The sequence below is a fragment of the Pygocentrus nattereri genome, chromosome 5 (assembly GCF_015220715.1).
Source record: "Pygocentrus nattereri isolate fPygNat1 chromosome 5, fPygNat1.pri, whole genome shotgun sequence".
Taxonomy (NCBI): Eukaryota; Metazoa; Chordata; class Actinopteri; order Characiformes; family Serrasalmidae; genus Pygocentrus; species Pygocentrus nattereri.
Window position 1 is genome coordinate 32,432,688 of NC_051215.1, and position 19,230 is coordinate 32,451,917.

The following is a 19,230-nucleotide window of genomic DNA, read 5'->3' on the forward strand; positions in this document are numbered from 1 at the left end:
CTGGATGTGGCAGCCCAACGTTGCAAAATATAGGGATATTTAGGGAGTACAGAGTCATTTGGGATCCAGCCTAGGTTTGACGCCATTTCTGATTGAAACACAAACATCTGAAGTATGTTTTTTTTTCTGTGCTGTGGCATAGTAATAGACAATTCAGTTGCTGTGAGGCAGACATAGGTCTGAGTATATTGTGGATTTTACAACAACTTTGAATGTGGCTCAGTCAATCATATTTTCGCATAGTTTATATACAAAAAAGTCACATTTTATTTCACGTCTATTTTCTAACATCCCTTTATCCCTTAGAATTAAATAGGCTTATATGTGTAAATCGGCTCTGTTCTGACTGGCTGCCCTATATTGTGCCTAATTTAAAGAGGACTGCAAAATTCCTTATAACTTCAGCATAAATGGGCAGGGCTAAACGGCTGGAAACTGAATAAGCAGGTATATTAAAATTTCATGACATCACAAAAACAATAAAAAAATGGTCTGGTTTTAAACTTTTAGCCATGCATACATAACCATCAAACTATACCAAACATCAAACTCTAATTTGCTATATTTCTACTTACTACATAGTGCACTGTCTAGGTCATTAAACTGTAGACCTCTACACCCGAATAGTGCACAAAATGTCAGAAAAGGAGTCATACAGCTTTACTTGAATATAAAAGGCTTCTCATTAGACATATAATGTACTATTTGGCCACACAGCCTGTTATTTCATGACCTACATAGCGCACTACATAGGCAGCAAATGGGGAGCCATTTGTGAAGGATTAAACGAAGTGGCTGTAAAATTGTTCTTGTTATTAAAGTGTTATGTGTAATGTACATGAAACCTGCTACAGACCAAACAGCATGCAGACAGAGTTCCTCTACATGCACACATGTCTAAACGCCATGTCAACAGTACCACTCACATGGAACAGTTAACATCACCAGACTTGGAAAATGTGCCGATAGGTCACAAAGTATGGCTCTTTAGTGTTTACACAAACCCTTAACCTCTACACTTACACTCGCATGCACATACACACACTCACAAAGGGCCTACCACCCATTCATACTACTATGAGAGAGACTGTACTTATAGACGCATGCTTTCTCTCTCTCTCTCTCTCTCTCTCTCTCTCTCTCTCTCTCTCTCTCTCTCTCTCTTTCCCTCTCTTTGCACTTTGGAGGTCGGAGTGGAAAAAAATTTAACTGTGTAAATATTATGGGCTGTGTTTTCGCACAGTCGCATGGTAACACTGACCGGCCTTACACACACATGCCCCAGAAAGTTGGCAAGTGTGTCCGGTGTGCCCCTCGCACCCCTCCCCCTGTTCTGTCGCTTCTCTTCTCCTCCTCTGCTCCCCCCAACTCTCTCTTGCCGCTGCTCTCTGAGTCAATGACTCTTAAGAGGCTGCTGACGGACACGCTGCATCAGAGTGTGTGTGAGAGAGATGGGCTGAGTGTGTGAGTGTGTTGGGGAGGGGTGAGGGTGGAAGACTGTATTATTCTGAGGTTGGTATCATGTGAGTTTGCAAGATATTCATCTGAGTGGCTCAGTGAAAAAAAAGGCTTTAGAATTCTCAGCTGTTCCTGAAACAGTAAATCAATCCAAATACTATCTACTGAGGGGGGGTTAAAGCAGAGTATGAGAGAGAGAGAGAGAGAGAGAGAGACAGAGAGAGAGAGAGACAGAGAGAAAGAGTAAAAACTGAGAAAGAGGGAATGAGACAGCAAAACAAGAGAGAAAGAGAGTGAGGGACAGCAAAGAGGGAGAAAGAGAGTGTGCAAGGAGGTACGACAGAGAGACAAAGAAATAGAAAAAGAAAGCAAAGAGAAAGAATAAAAAGAGAGAAAGAGGGAGAGCAAAAATAAATAGTGTGAATAATGAGAGGAATAAGAGGAAGTAAAGCTTTTTGAGAAAGCGAGTAGAGAGAGAAAAAGAGGGAGCAAATATAAAGAAAGAAAGAGATAGTAAAGAAAAAGATATAAATCAGTGAGCGAGAGGGAGCAAAAGACAACAGATAAAATGAGAGAGCGAGAGAGCAGAGAGAGGTGGAGCAAGAAACAGGAGAGCAAGAGATAGAAAGAGAGAAGAATAAGAAAAAGAGAGGGAGCAGATAGAGGGAAAGAAAGAAAGCATAAAAGAGAGAAAGATGGAGAGAGAGCAGAGAGAGAGGGAGCAAGAGACAACTGGGAAAGAGAGAGAGAGAGTGTGAGAGAGAGATAACCAGGAGAAAGTAGAGCTCAGTGCGTTTGTTCCACTGTAATCCCTTTCAGCATTGTGATCGCTCCAGATTAAAGAGTTTGGGGATGAAGCTGCAGTTCGGAGAAAGAAACAAACACAGGGGATGCCGGCAGAGAGACAGAGGACAGTAGAAGAAAGAGAGAGAGGGAGAGAGAGAGAGAAATAGGGAGAGACAGACATCCAGATGTTGATAGCAGGTAAAAGGAGTAAAAGGGAGAAGCAAAGGGCAGAAAGTTGAGATTTCTCTAATGTAAGTGAGTATAGGATTTATGGCGGTGTCAGGATGGTGCAGGCTCGTTCAGACAGCACAGCGCTGCTTAATTTGACCCACAGAGACAGGAAGCAGAAACTACTGACCCCTGGGCCGGTCATTAAAACGACAAAACTCTCTCACTCTCCCTCTGCTTTTCAGAGCGGCGCAGAAAGCATGGCTCTAATTGGAGACACTGAAGTTCCAGCATCAAACAAATCCATCAATCTTTTACGGACTGCCTGTAATTACATACACACAGATGCACATGCACATACACACACACTCACACACGAGGATACACACAGTTACATGAAAGATTGATCAGAGTTCTGAAGGCTAGTATGCATTCAGAAAACCTCACATGAACACTGATACAGCCCTCTGACTACTTTTAAACAGAAAGGCTCAAAGAAAACCAAAGTAGTTTAGCAGGGACGTGTACCAGCAGAGAGCAGAGAACCTGCCCTTCCACATTCACTGTTCACACACACACACACACACACACACACACACACACACACACACACACACACACACACACACACACACACACACAGACACACACACAGACACACACACACACACACACACGTAACTGGAAAAATTTTCTTAAAGGGACACTCTGGACAAGTTAAACCCTTGTGTGGTGTTCATGTTTTGTGACTCACATTACTGATTTTTAAACCAACAACCAGCTATAAGAAATGTAAATATGTAAAAATACCAGATGAATTCAAAATATCATAATTGGTCAACTTAGGGCTATCCTTTAGCAGCTGTAGCCAGTCAGCAGCCCGGCCATGTTGTCCACCCTCACACACACACAGACACACACTAAAAGCAGACCATGTAGGAGGAGAACAGAGTGAACAGCACCTCCACACTGTTTACCCCAATACCACATGTAATATAACTGTGTAGGGGTGAACAGAGTGAAGTTGCTGAAAATGAGCAAAGACCAAAGAATCTGAGGTTGAAATAATAATAAAACACATAATTTCTTCTTTTGGGAAACACTGAAAATGGGTCCCACAGACCTGAACATCACACAAGGGTTAAAAATAAACCATCACTACATCTGTTGTAAATACGCCCACTACCTCCTATAGTGGCGCTGCTGTAGTCTTTAGCGTGAGATTTCCTGGTTTAAAGACTAGGAGAACCTCCTTCTGATGATGTATCTTGAAGGTAGAAGTCAATTTTGAGAGATTGATTTAGGGTCAATACTTGAGGGAGGGATGTTTGAAAAGACATAAACAATATAAAGTTGTAAATGCTGCACTACAGAATAGCACATAAATACCATATCAAATACTAAATTTCGGCTGGAATTCCCTTTTAACTTTAATGTACGTTAATGTTACAAGCTTTTATTCCAAGGCAAGACTGATTTATGCAAATATCTGAACATTCACTTTAAATAAGTGTTCCATAATAAACCTCAAACTGAAAGTAAGAGTAGCCCCCACTGAAGGCCATTTAAGAAAGTCAATGACATAGATGTCTTAATACAGCGCTGCAGACGGACTTGTTGATTGAGCTGTTTAATGTGTCGTAAGACGTCCAAACACACCAACCCAACTCACACACAAAAGTCTCAGTGTGTGTGTGTGAGTGTATGTGTGTGTGTGGCGTGACTAACCTGTAGCGCCACAGATTAGCATTTGAACAATGAGACCCTGGTAGCCATATGTGACCATGACGATAGCCACGCCTCCCCTGTCAATCAATGGCTCTCAATCGCCACGGCAACACCTACACAGACCCGCCCCCTTCTGATGACTCAATAGAGGGATGACCCTTGACCCCTCAGCCCTGCCAGTCGGTTCAGTGCTCGTGCACGTGTGTGTGCGTGTTTGTCTATACAGCCGAAAGCTGTGGGAAAGTCAACTGTTTCAACAGCATACTAGACAGTTTTGAACAATAAGACTACAGGCAGCGGCTAATTTTCTTACATCTAGAGCTCATTAGGCATTCGTGGCGCATTTACACACTATTTATCAAACTCTGATCACCAGACCTGAAAACAAAAGCCCTATTACCTCACTCCTGACTACAGCTCACAATAGCGACACAAAAGTACACTATATCCCGTATCATATACAAAGGAGAATCAGAGGAACTTTGAATGGAAAACCGGATCAGCCATTAATCTGAATAGTACAACTGCCACTTAATTCCTTTTCAATTGTATAAACCTACAACGCACCACTCGTGTTTTAGTCCTGATGGCTTTAACACACAGAAACATGGTTCACAACAGACTTAAAACCCTGATGCTTGCCTATAAGGTCAAAACTGGGCCAGTCACTCACTCCCTTTGAGCTTTAAGCACCATCCCTCAACATGTACAGAATCGAACAAGAAGACTCTTCTCTGCATCCAGCAGATTGAATGAACTTCCCCTGTGAGCAAACAGCAGTCCCTCACTGTCTTCAAATGCTGACCGAAGACACATCTCTCTGTGTCTACATTTAATCACACACTTATTGAGTTTTCTTATTGAATGCCTTGTGATCACACTTATGTCTTATGTATTTTGCATTCTTGTGATAACTTAGCTAAAGATATTTTCTGAGTGGACAACAAAGCACTTTTGTAAGTCACTCTGGATAGATGGCATAAATGTAAATAAAATATTCACAACACATACACATTGGCAGGTGATACAATCTTTTGAATTTTATTACAAAAGTGAATTATGTATTATTGCCGGTAGGTGCTGCTAGACACTTAAACTAGCCTCAGCTTTTAAAATTAAAGCTCAGTTTTGAGTAAAAAAAGTTGTCTTTGTCACCACAAAGTCAGGATATTCACATTTTGTCTTTGATTGTAAAACACAATACTCACACATTCAGGGCACATTTACATATGCATGGCTATGAGGGTTATGACTTTAAGTCTGTTGCTTTAACAAAGGTTGAAGGAACTCATTGTGAAGCTGTCAGACGGAGTCTAGAGCCCTGACCCTGACCCTGTCTGTGTATCCATGTGGATGAGGGTCAGTGGTGAGGGGGGGTGGATAATAATAAAGCTGTCAATTCCATCTTCAACTCTGACCATACAGATGAACTTATCACTGCACAGCTGAGCATCAGAAACGTGTGCCAGTGAAAGACAGAAATCCTCACGATTTTACCTAATTCTGAATTTATTTCTAATCTACAATGTAGTCATAAATTTGGAAATGCACTTCAGTTGTGGGCAGGGGTGTGGCAGTGTTATAGTTGTCTGTCTCGCAAAGTCTTACCATATTAAAAGCTAATTGGTTTGGTTTATTAAGTCTGAGGGTAGTGCTAATAAAATCCATCAGGAATATTTGAAAGTCTACAGCACAGATGTGAGTCTCTGTGAGTTAGAACGGATTTGGTTGTAACATTCCACCTCTAAAGTCTGTGTGTGTGTGTGTGTGTCTCTGAGTGTGTGTACTTGTTTTTGTTCATTTTCCAAGGAAAAATGTGCTGACCACAAAAAAGCAAGCTACAATGGCAAGATCATCAAATAGTCCTGACTTTGTAAAGTGCTTTTTACAAAAACAATGTTTTTTTTAACTGAAAGCTGTGCAAAAGTTGAAATAGAAAGATGAAAGCTTTTTATATATTTAATTTCTGTGCCAAAGTCAGATAAAAGACTTTTTATTTTATTTCCACCAAATGTGCATTAAGTACAAGTTATTAGTTTTCAGGAGATTTTTTGTAAAGAAGGTGAAAATCAAGAGAAAAAACTCCCAATCACTGTGCAAAACCTGGTAGATCACCAAAACTGCAACCATCAGATAAACAGTCCTTAAAGCTCTCATCTTCAAGAAATATTGCTTCTGATATGAAACAATCCACAGGTGCTTCTGTCCACCCCAACACTGTGAGAAGACAAATCAACACTATCTAGTCAAAGTCTGAAAACTAGTCTGAAAAGAATGTGAAGCTGTAATAAATAGACAAAAAGGAAGAAAAAGCGCAAATTGAACAAAGAAGCTGTTGGCATTCCTAGAACAATGGACTGACCACCCCAGAGTCCAGGCCTCAATATCACAGAATAGGTTTTAGGCTCATGAGAAATGGAAACTGAACTTTAGAGGTGAATATATGTTCCCTGATGCTAATAACATTTTATCTGACTTTTGCACAGTATTATAGGTACATCCATATAATACATGTAGTATATATCGCTGCTGTTGGAGCAAAACATTTTCCTGTTGCTCTTCACATTGTTTGTAAATCTCATAATGAAGTGACCAAAAGAAGTGACTCAAAATGACTTGGAAAAATGTCTGGTTCCATTGGCTTTCAATAAAATTAAAGTGCATTTTTTCCTTCTCCTGTAAAGTTACCATTTTGGAGATACAAGGTTTTGTTCCAACAACAGTGATATGTATGACCCTACATTCTGACACTGGACATTGCATAAAACAAGTGTGTGTGTGTGTGTGTGTGTGTGTGTGCATGAGAGGGGTGTGTCTCTATGCTCCTGAAGGCGTGGAGAGGTCAGTGTTTTATTTCTAAACATCTCTTTCTAGATCAACAGTTGTTATAAGGATACATGTTAATAGCCTAATAACACAGACTGCACTAAAAGTATGTGTATAGATCTGAGTACATCTGAATGTATATACTTGTACTTCTTCACTGGGACAGCTATGGTTGAAAACACGACAGTATTTAATTAATTTATATCTGTCTGTAGCTCTACCACCAGTGAGAGAGAACATGCAAACACACACCTACTTGTAAAAATACATAAATAAATAAATAACAGGAGGACCACTCAAAGCACTGATACAACTTCTATAATCCTTTCAGAGAGACATCAACAGGTGCACGTTCCCCAGAGAGAGAGAGAGGATAAACAGAGAAGGAGAGAGAAGGGGGTGCAATGTAAACTGTTAATATCTAAATGCTAATTAACTGTAACCCCCCCCCCTCACACACACACACACAGTCATACACACACATCACAAAGAGTTCAGCACTCATCTCACTGGCCAAGGAATGTACCTTAATGCCACCCATCCTCTGTTCACCCTTAAACTCTTTGCCGTTCTTCAGCCAGTGGATGGTGGGCATGGGGTTGCCTGCAGCAGCGCAGCGGAACTTCACTGTGTTGGCCGCAGGAACAGCCAACAGCTTCTTCTCCATCCGCTGAGGATGCGTCCAGTATGGTGCTTCTGGTCAGAGGAATAAATATGTTTTATTAATACATCAAACACTTATTATTCAGTTAAAAATGTTAAGACTTTTTATATGAAGCTAATATACATATTATAAAAGAAAATGAAATGGGCCCATACAGTACCGTGCAAAAGTCAGAGACTACATTTGAAGCAAGACTTTATCTCAAAGTTTTTAGCACTGAAATTTTTCCATAAAAGTCAATATCATGAACTTCAAGGCTGTTTTGACTGGAAATCAAGTAAATTATGGGTAGCCTCTGGCTTTTGCACAGTACTGTATAGAAGATTTGAGGGGTTAAAATAATCTAAAATCTACTGCATAAATGTACTTTTTTTTAAACGACTGCCTCGATTACGGCTTTTAAAAAGTAAAAGAATCCTTATTTATTCTATGGTAACAGACCATATCAAATGGTACAAAATTACAGTATAATCCAGAGTGCATGTTTGCACTGTTTCTCAAGAAGTATGTTTATATGTGTGTATGCGTGCGTTTGGGGTCTATAGCCATTTTCTAAAGTGAGGGTAAGGGGTGTTCCCTTTCCATGTATGTGTGTGTGTGTGTACTCGTGTCTCCGTGTGGGTGAATGTTTATGGAAAATTTCTCTTGCACACTGTGGCAGCGTCAGACTGGCTGCCTAATTCCCAGACTGAATAAAGATTTGTTTGGAAAGGAAAACACACACATATACACAGTAGGAGTGTGAATCTATGCTTGAGAGCCGAGATTCTGAAAGACCTTTCTTCAGAAATATTAATGCACCCTGGTAGTTCTCAACCATAAAACATCAATCACTGATTTTGACTGAAATCGTTTTTGATCTCTTAGGTCAACACATACTCCGAGATGCCTGATAGAACTACACCCAAATGAACCCATTCAACATCAACATTTATACACATCTAGCCAACACTGCAAAAAGTGGAACAGGGCAGACGTTTCTGGAAGTTTCCTTTGATGTAAAATAGTAATTTTTTTAATGTAAACTGCTGTCATTTAAATGTTGCTTTGTATTGTTTTGTTCAAACTATTTTTGTGAATTGAATGAAAACAGTTAAACTGTCTGTATCCATATAAAGTATTTTTTTTAGGTTGAGCTAACAAACCATTTTAACAGTGAATGTTCCTCGATGTCTGTGCTGAAGTTTTATGAATGCACGCATTGTTGGGGTGCTGTGAAGAAAGGAAGTACTGATAACCTGAAGAATAACTTGAAGGTCTGAAATGACAACTTCATAGGAGAGGGAAAAACATTCCCAGCCTAAAAGCTGCTCATGTAACTTAATAATAGTATGTATGCATGTGTGTGTGTGTGTGTGTTTCTCTATGTGTGAGTCTATTGTAATCTGTAGGAAATGTCTCATTGCCTAGGGGTGGGCAATAAAATGAGTTATCCTCATTTAAATAGGCTTATCTAGATACATTATGGGTACTGTCAGTATTTTTACTTCTCTGATGTATTGTCTATATCATAAAATGACAAATTGAGTTTTCACAAACATCAGAAAAACTAAACATCATTTCTACTTACCCTAAATACACATATTGTGCAAATGTATTATATCAAAGTAGAGCTGTAATGATTCAATACCACTGCACCAATGAGAACTATGCCACATGGTGTGATGAAAGCCATGAGAGGTGGCGTGAGGATGGTGACTAGTCCTGTGCACCAGCGAGAGCAGCGAGAGGTGGGGCGAAGACGACACGGAAGCCCTGAGCACTGACGGGTACAATATTGTGTTGTATTGTACTGTATGGCAGTGCATTATATTGTATCGTTGCATCGTGGCTAACATATTTGCATATGGCTAGAGTGTACTAATATGAGCCATAATTTCACACACTCCATATTTGTGCTGTATTGAAACATGTATTGAGTCCAGATACCACTGTATCACATTGAATCGCTATTCAAAAGTATTCTGATGTTATATATTTGCCACATTGTTGGCCCTATTCTTTTTATGTGTGTAGTTCTAATCCCAGGCCTGTTTTCAGCTCTCTAAAACTACTGCAGCTGTCAGCAGCTGCTTTGCCACACACTTAATCACAGCAAACACAGCAGTGGTGTGCAGGACGAGTGAATGGACACAATCTAAAGTGGGTGCTCTACGGCAGACATCAGGATGATCCGGCCAAGTAAGGAAACAGGACAGGCCTTCATCTCATCTCAATAATTCACTCCAGACCAGATTAAGCCTGTGAAGCCATTTCACACAAATGCACACACATATATAATAGACTCACAAATAGAGAAACATGCATGCCTGAGCCCAATTTAGGGACTTAAAGAGAGAAAGTGGGCAGAAAGTAGCCACAGCATGCAAATGATTCTAAGCCAAAATGACATTTTTTTTTCCCTGGAAATTGCTTTTTATTGAAAATAAACTGGAAAATTTCTGACAGATACAGTGAAAATGCAGATTTAAACCCATCATTAATTATTTTTCCTTCCCTCTGTTCTCTGTCTCTGGCTGTTAGAATGCTGGTATCAGAGATCAGAGTGTGAAGGGTGATCTGCATGCTGGAATTTCCTCTGGCATAATGAGTGCAGGGGTCCGGCACACACACACTCTCACGAACGCACGCACACACACACAAACAAACAAACACATGCAGTACTGGCACATTACACTTCTGTGAAAGTCTCAGATGATTTGCTGCTGGTCAGTAGAGCATGTTAAGCAGGAGGCCAAGAATGGCTCAGCCGTCTGTGTGTGTGTGTGTGTGTGTGTGTGTGTGTGTGTGTGGTATTTTGACCTCTCCGACACTCTTGTAGAACTCACTAAGGACAATCAGAGCTTTGAGTGGACGACCGCAACCCTGCCAAAATAAGCAGAGCACAACTATACAGAGCTGCCTTAAACACTGCTGGACAGTGTTGGCAGAATGCTTCAAATGAACACACCAAAACTGAACCACCACCAAGCCACTGTTGTAAGTACATTTAGAAGAAAACTCAGTATATGTCGCTAGACCGTTAGAGGCCCACTTTGTGCAGTGGACCAATCATTGATTAAGAGTTCAGTTCATCAAGCAGCCCACTGTGCTGTATGAACTCAAAACACACCATTGTTTTGGCCAAAGGAACATCATTTTGTTTTGAAAAGTCATTTTCTTTTCCGCAATGGAGTATTGACCATATGCATTCATTGATTATAATTATTTTCAACAAAGTATCTTTTTTGGCCAAAATGAAGACATTTTGACAAAAGTGCCCCTCAAAAAGCCTGTATTTTTATGTCTGTATTGTCTGTATTGCAGTTCCTCTGTAGTCAGTGTGTTGTTTCTTTGTAACTACATATATTAAATAATACTCAATCGTACCAACTCAAACTGTGATGACATTTAATATTTCACAACTGATTGAATTGTTTCCTAAATAACTGCAACTGAATCATATCACTGTGAGGTCACACATGTAAAGTACAGTTTTTCAGTTCCAAAGCTGCCTTAGAACTTTATTAACTTCAAATAATAAATTTAACAGAATGCAAAACAGTTCTTGTTCTATTAACTCTCTATTTGATGTTTAATGAGCTCATAATTTTCAGCAGCCAGGTTTCTTGCTTTTTAAGTTAACATAACACATCTATTACACAGTGCAGAGATTTACACCATGGGTCATGTAAAACTCCAGCCTTAGTGACATCATCGCAAACCATGATATGTATCATGTGCTCAGTTTCTGAAATGCAGCTGGTGGTAGTCTTGTTTGAGCATAGCAAGTTTCTATGGAGGACTAAGAGCACCTCTTCCTTTCTTTTCAGCACAGAATGGAGCTCTCTGTGCACACAGAGGCCTGATGTATAACAGAGTGATGTCATCAGACTACTCACATGTTCTAAATCCACAAAAAAGATGAACTTTCACATGATGGCTCTCTCTCTCTCTCATTAGAGGTGGATTACTGGTCATTAAACTCTAAAGGGGTTTTAAGTTTTCTCCTAATCCCCCCCACCTACTCCCCTACCCAGCAGCCACAGGCAGTGCACACACACACACACACACACAATGCTTAATTGTTTAACGGCAGATGGATTTCTCAGTTCAACATTACGCATTATGTCAAAAATGAGCTCACACAACTCTTCCTCCATCACCTTTGGTCTGAATCTACTTAACACACATGAATACATTCTTATACCATATCAGGACATGCAGTCATACACATGCCCATAAATGATATATAATGTTGTCAGCAAAACAAAACCATCTAAGATTATAGAAAGATACCAATAACTCTGAGTTGGTAACTATTTATAATTACAAGACAAGGAAAAACATTCTTAATTACTGTATTTTCATGTAAAGAGATTATATTCTATATCACTGTGAACCTTTCCTGTTGGAACATTCATCACAAAATGTTCACACAATGTAAAGGCCTATTGGTAAGTTTTGATGTGAGAGTGACAAAAATGTTTTAAGCCTTTCAGTTTAAAATACGAAATAGCTTTTGTAAAAAAATGCGTTTTAAAAAAGTTGTCAGAAAGGAGAATTTTGTTGGTGTTGGACAGGTGGGTTAGGCCTGTTTTTCTAATGCTGACTTCAGACCTCAAGTGACAAGGCATGCTCAGAAAGCCTACACCACTAAATGACTCTCAAGCATTGTGTTGATGAAATAGAGAGTGATTTTTCACTAGCAAGTCACTAGTTAGTGTGCAAAAGTAGATGCAAAGTATACTTTAGCACTTCTTGTGTGCATTGTCGCCGCATGACGCATCTTGGTGTCTCGTGTAAAATGGACTGCAGTTTTCTGCATAGTAACAACATTCTGTCCAGATAATATACAGAAACAAATATGCACACACAGCAACCCTGACTGTCAACTTTCTGTCTGTTTTAAATTTTCACTTGAAATAGTGTGTAAAGCTAAGCAGGCTCAGCTAGAATCACATTAGATCTTTCTTTCTGCTTCCTCTACCACCTATCCCCTCTGTCCATAGAGCCACAGGAGCTGTCAGCAAAACACCAATGATCTCTCTCTCTGCCCTAGTTCACACACACACACACACACACACACACACACACACACACACACACACACACACACACACACACACACACACACACAGTATTGCTGGCAAGCCTCTGTTTTTCGGTTCCATAGGAGAGTAGATGATGAAATGAAATGCAAGCTGAAATCATGAATGACAGGCCCAGAATGAGCTTATTAAAATACAGAAAAATGGAATGAAACATCTAATTCCAAAAGAAGAATTTAAAATGAAAGGATGAAATGAGGGAACACACCATTTCCATTACCTGCATCATCTGGCTCTTCATCGTAGTCTTCATCGTCACCAGATGAGAGAGAATCTGAGAGAGAGAGAGAGAGAGAGAGAGAGAGAAATAGAGAGATTATGTTACCTCACAGCACAGTGGTTTTTCTCACACAACAATGAATCTGTTCATAATCCACTGAAAGGAGAAAGTGAACTGATAACAAATCAAAAGCAATTATTGCACACACAGAAATACAACTTTTGACAATGACCCCCCCCCCCACCACCCCCCAAAAACACAAACAAACACACACACACACACACACACACACACACACACACACACACACACACACACACACACACACACACACAGTGGTTAATGGCTGGCAGATGTTAGTAGGCACTCTGTAAGTAAAACGTCCATGAGATTTCTGACAACAGCTGTATTATTACACAACCCCTCTCTCTCTCACACACACAGACTGAGAGACTCCTCCCGTATGGTAGTTCTAAATGAACTCATTCAGAGGGAGGAAAAAATAACATGACCCTGAAAAAAAAGAGATTATTCTTGCAGTTCAACAGTCGTTCACACAGGTAGCGGCTCAGCACACACACACACTTTACACACACAGGGTTTCACAACTAATCACTCGACTCTAACCCCAACCTGACTTTAGCTCTCACTAAACACCCTGTCTTCCTCTGAGGCTGGGGGAAGGCTAAAGCCACTCAGACCTTACACAGCTTAAGCCTTGTGTGGGGTTCAGGTCTGTGGTACCCAGTTTCAATGTTTACCAAAAAGAAAAAAATGATGATTTATTATTATTTCACCCCCAGATTCCTAGGCCTTTGCTCATTTTCTGTGAAGAACATATAAAGTAACACATTTTCAATGACTTCACACTGTTCACCCCTTCACATTTATATTATATGTATATTATATGTGGTGTTGGGATGAACCCATGGGGCATATAAGTGTGGAGGTGCTGTGTCCCTTTACTCTGTCATTTAAAATCAGCAAGATTTTAATGAATCAATATTAAGGTACACTGCACTCATTTACACTAACAACTACTTAATTCTAAGTAGGCTGCCCAGATGCCAGAGTCAGTATTGATGAGTTCTGAATAATACACACTCTGTCTAAAAAATCGATGCATCCCTAATTTTCATATTAGTTCAAGACAGCAGGTTTTATGCACGTGAGCAAGTTGTACCAGGCTTTACAGCACAGTGGTTAAGTAATTTGCTTTACACTCCAGAGTCAGAAGAGCACACGTCTGCTGTAATAGTAGATATAGCTTCTTGCCCTACATTACCACCAATGAGTGCATTTGCATGCAGTTAATAATCTTATAATTGCAGAAAATCTTTTTTTTTTTTCATTAATCCAATCAACATGTTTACATGCACTTGAGGAATCAGATAATTGGAAACTCCAAGTAAGGCAGTAATCAGATTTGTGCCTTGCAACCAGCCAATAAACTCACAGAAACGTTAAACATAATGTAAAACTCAAACTTCATGCCATGGCAACAGTTCACCTGAAAATATTAACATACATCATCTAGAAAATGAGTATTTAAATCCTTCATTTCATCAAGAATGTACTTGGTTTCAGTGTTTTGCTGCCATCTTGCAGCAATGCTGCTCGCTTGTTTCCGGTACAGCAGTCTGTTCCGCACATGTGCTGACTGAGAAATCCGAAAGAAATCTGAGTAAGAGTTTACATACACTGAGAAATCAGATTACTGAGCTAAAATCCAGCTCTCTTTATTGGATATCTTAATCAGATTTCCAGATTGGAGTATGGTGTTTACATGACCATTTGAATAATCGGATAACTGCAGAAATCTGATTATGATCATTGAGTGCATGTAAACACAGTTTAATTACATCACTCAGGTGCTGTATATGTCTACTGTATTTTGAAATGTTCTATCATATCAGGCCCTAACAATGTGCTCATCACAGAAACTCACTGTGATATTGATATACATATGATTAAACAGGCAGCCCTAGTGTATACTGGGCTACATTACATTTCTGTGTATACAAAAATGTTATCAAAGAGTCTGGTTATGTGTGTAGTCTGAGTCTCTGTTGTGTGACGAGGTGTGTGTTTGTTTGTACTGTTTTACTGATGATGAGATGTTTCACAGTCTTTGGCCTCCTTCTAAGGAACTCAGAGTGTGTATTTGTGCTGCCGGTGTCTTTGTTCTGTGCTGTTTGAGTGTTCTGTTGAATACTGGAGTGTGTGTTTTTGTATTATTGGCAGTAGAGGCATGTGTTTAAGTGGCTGGAACAGGATATTGCTGTCTTGTGGACATTTTATCGATGTATGGTAATTGGTGCAGAATTTGTAGCTGATTTTCCCCCCTCTCTCTCTCCCTCTACTGACGGAAGGCTGCAGAGAGGGGCTGACTGGACTTGGAGTAATGCCAAACACATGTGCGAAAGAAAGAAAAACTCTCTTTTCTTTCTCTCTCTCTCTCTCTCTCTCTCTCTCTCTCTCCATCTGGTTTAAATGATGAGGTGATTCCAGACAATTGCTTTCTAATTAGTTGTCAATGAGCGACTCAGCTGGTGTCCCTCAGTTTCTGAGTTTACAGGACCTCCGTCTAACCCATGCTACCATTTACACACACACACACACACACACACACACACACACACACCCACACACACACACACACACACACACACACACACACACACACACACACACACACACAGCACACACCCATACAGATCTGAGCATTCCATAATTGGAGTGAGAGTGAGTTTATTTTCTTTGAGTTAATTATATTTTGTCCTCAGAGTATAAACGTGTTTTACCCCCTCTGCATGTGTGCGTGTGTATGCGAGGGTGTGTGTGGTTGGTGGGTGTGCCATGTGCGTGTCTGAGGGTCTAATGTACAAAGATAACTGTACTGTACCATTTGCTCTCTTTAGAACAGGAAATGAATGAAATGTTGATTGCTGAAAATCGGGGTGGACAAATATAAAAATTTGCCCTGGCCACTCAGGTCACCAAGCCAATTAATGCTGTAGCCAAAGTTAACCCTTGTGTGGTGTTCAGGTCTGTGGGACCCATGTTTAATGTTTACCAGAAGAAAAATTATGTGGTTTATTATTAATTCAACCTCAGATTCATTGGCCTTTGCTTATTTTCTGCGAAGAACATATAAAATAATACATTTTCAGTGACTTCACACTGTTCGCCCCCTACATATTTATATTACACGTGGGGTGTTGGTAAACCCACAAGGAATAAAAGTGTGGAGGTGCTGTGTCCCTTCACTCTGTTCTCCTCCTACATGACCTGCTGTTAGTGTGTGTGTGTGTGTGTGTGTGTGTGTGTGTGTGTGTGTGTGTGTGTGTGTGTGAAGGTGGACAACACAGACAGGCTGCTGACTGGCTACAGCTGCTAAAGGAGAACCCTATGCTGACCACTTGTAATATTTTAAATATCATCTGGTATTTTTATTTACTGCTTATTGGTTTAACAATGAAATATATGGTGGGTCCACCAGACCACTGAGTAACAAAAACATGAATACCACACAAGAGTTGAGAATATAAATATATAGAAACATATTTGTCATATATGCATTGTATTTATAATTAACAAACAGGCTCCAGTACCAAAAAACAGCCCCTCTGACAATGTTTATTAAAACTTGCATTAAAAAGAATTTTGCTGTGGGGGTGACTGTAGTAGCCCTCGCTGCCTATCTGGCCCCTAGTGTCATGCGATGATTTGCTGTAATTAGTTTGTATCCGACCAAACATTTTTATTAAAATTTGGCAAAATGTGAAATGTGGTATGCAAAACGCAATGTCTACTCCTGCTGAAAATATGAAACAACAGCCCACTCTTCAGCTCCTCTTCTTCTTACTCTCCCTCTCTCTCTCTGAAATGAGCATTTAAGATGTAACGGACTAAAACACTGTCTGCCACGCCTCTTTGAGAGTTTACTCTGCATGGAGTGCGAGTGTTTTGTGCTTTTTGTTTCACAGTGTCGCAACACATCATTACCTGTAGGTATATCTGACAGCATTATTTCATAAGAGCAGTGGGACAGGAATTCTGATTGGCTGCCAGCCACACACACACACATGCATATCTATCAGTGCTTTACAAGCCTAAACACGAGCTACACGGCTCCATTGTGAGAAAATAGCAATCATCAAGCTCCAATTTAAGACAGCAGGGGTGAGAGACGGAGAGAGAGAGAGAGAGAGAGAGAGAGAGAGAGAGAGAGAGAGAGAGAGAGAGAGAGAGAGCGAGAGTGAGAGTGAGAGAGAGACAGAGGGGGAAAGGGGTGAGACAAAAGAGAGTGTAAGAGAGACAGAGAAAGATACAGTGGGAAAGTGAGAGAAATAGGGAGAGAGAGAGAGAGAGAGAGAGAGAGAGAGAAGGACAAGATGAAGCGTGCACTGACCGGTGATTCTGACAGTGTAGTTGCTAAGCAGTGTGTTGCTGTGAGCGTGTCTGCAGGAGTAGACGCCCGAGTCCTCGTATGACACGTTGATGATGCGCAGCATCTTCTGGCCCAGTCGTGTACGGTTGCTAGGCAACACAGTTCCGCCATCCTTCTGCCAGACGATGGGCATCAGGAAGTCATGTGGCGTGCAGGAGAGATCCAGAGTGTCCCCCACACCTGCAACATAGTCCTCCAAAAACACCTCCGCCTCCACTTCTGCCTCTGCCTCCGCCTCACTCGATGGCCAGTCTGAAAGAGTGAGAGAGAGAGAGGCCTTTAAAATTCACCCTTGTGACAGTACACACCGAAAAAATTACGAATAAGTATACCTAATAAACCACCTTATTTAAAACATTATTTAAATTTCAAATGTAAAAGCCTCCTTGTCATGAAGAGCACATAAAATATGAGGAATTTATCTTAGAAAGTGCACACATGAATAACATGTAACAACAAATAACACATTCATAGAAAATAAGACATATTAGCAAGAGAACAAGAAAATAATATAAAAGATAAAATACAAAAAAGGGCAAGGTACTAATACTATTGCTAAGTTCTGATATGAAAATTTTGCTCATTGAACTCAGTATTTACAGCTCAGTATTTACAACTCAGTATTTATAAGTATTTACCTACATGTGAGACAAACTAATGTTAGAGAGTACCAAACAAAGTTACATTTAAGTTGATGTGGTCCCATCTTCACTGCAAGCAGGCCAGTGCCAGAGCTTTAGATACAGCTTTTACTAGGATGATGATGAATTGCTGATGAAAGCGAATTGTTTAACTACAAATATATTTTAAACATCTGAGAGAAAATGTGATTTATGTTTTTGGTCATTTAATCAGGAATATGTTATAGATTTCAGCTTCTTTCATTTTATCAAGACCAGGCTTTTAACATCCTTTTGGGCATTAGTTATTAGTCCTCTGTCAGGACTATATATGTCATAAAGTCGCAATTACAAAACTCTGCAGATGTCTTTATATTTGAAATGGTACATGAAGAAGAAACGTGTGGTGACACTCAACCCAGTCTTTTTACATCTATGGCTCTGTCTAACTAGCTAACATTGATGCAGTTTAGGGTTAGGGTTAGGGTTAGGGATTACATTTGCACTGTAATGTTATTCTCCTTTTAAGTTCAAGGCCAATTAATTGCTAGTATTATTATAATTATTATTATTATTCTGTCGTGAAATAATGGTGCTGCTAACCTAACATTAACCTAAAATGAACTCATAATACTATGAATCATAATACTGGTAATGTTACATCATTAAATGTCAGTAAAATATTTGCCAGTGGTGTTTATATTTGGAAAGTGACTTAACTTCAGTCATGTTTCGATAAGCAGCCCCTAGGGGGCTGGACTGTGGGCCTGCAATCATCCTTGATTATAGGCTTTCCAGATAACAGATAATCCTCAACTAATAATGGTTAAATAATAACTAAAATAAGAAAATCTGCATCCCTAATATGTATTCCTGTTCAAGACTGTGAACGTCCTGCAGTAATGTCTGCTGCTTTTTTGAGCATTAGTGCAGTAGGTGTGTCTGAGAAGGAATCAAAGCTTCAAACGGTCATTCCACAGTCGGGCCTAAACACACAAATGCATAGTGGGAAAAATAAACAGACAAACATGTTTACCCGCCACCCCACTGATCAGCACAGAGACCCTGCAGAGCCGGAGATGGAGGCACCGACGGCAAATGAAAATTTAGCCTGACTGAGATTTTCCTTCATCTCACACTCTCTTGCCAGCTGCCCCCCCTCCTTCTCTCTCTCTCTCTCTCTCTCTCTCTCTCTCTCTCTCTCTCTAACACTGTAG

At 40.1% G+C, this 19,230-nt stretch overlaps 1 protein-coding gene across 9 annotated transcripts in view; it reads right to left on the bottom strand.

Moving 5' to 3' along the window:
• The window catches only part of fgfr3 (fibroblast growth factor receptor 3), a 56,238-nt gene that overhangs the window by 20,977 nt on the left and 16,031 nt on the right, over positions 1 to 19,230 (bottom strand). For 6 of the 9 annotated variants that reach the window (XM_017690444.2, XM_017690443.2, XM_037538626.1 and 3 more), the window contains exons 3-5: positions 17,355 to 17,645; positions 12,929 to 12,994; positions 7,493 to 7,662 (exon numbers count right to left, since the gene is read on the bottom strand). In XM_017690444.2, coding sequence (XP_017545933.1) covers positions 7,493 to 7,662; positions 12,929 to 12,994; positions 17,355 to 17,645 — 527 coding nt within the window. The remainder of the gene's footprint in view (positions 1 to 7,492; positions 7,663 to 12,928; positions 12,995 to 17,354; positions 17,646 to 19,230) is intronic. The other 3 variants (XM_037538629.1, XM_017690451.2, XM_037538627.1) reach the window with 2 other exon arrangements.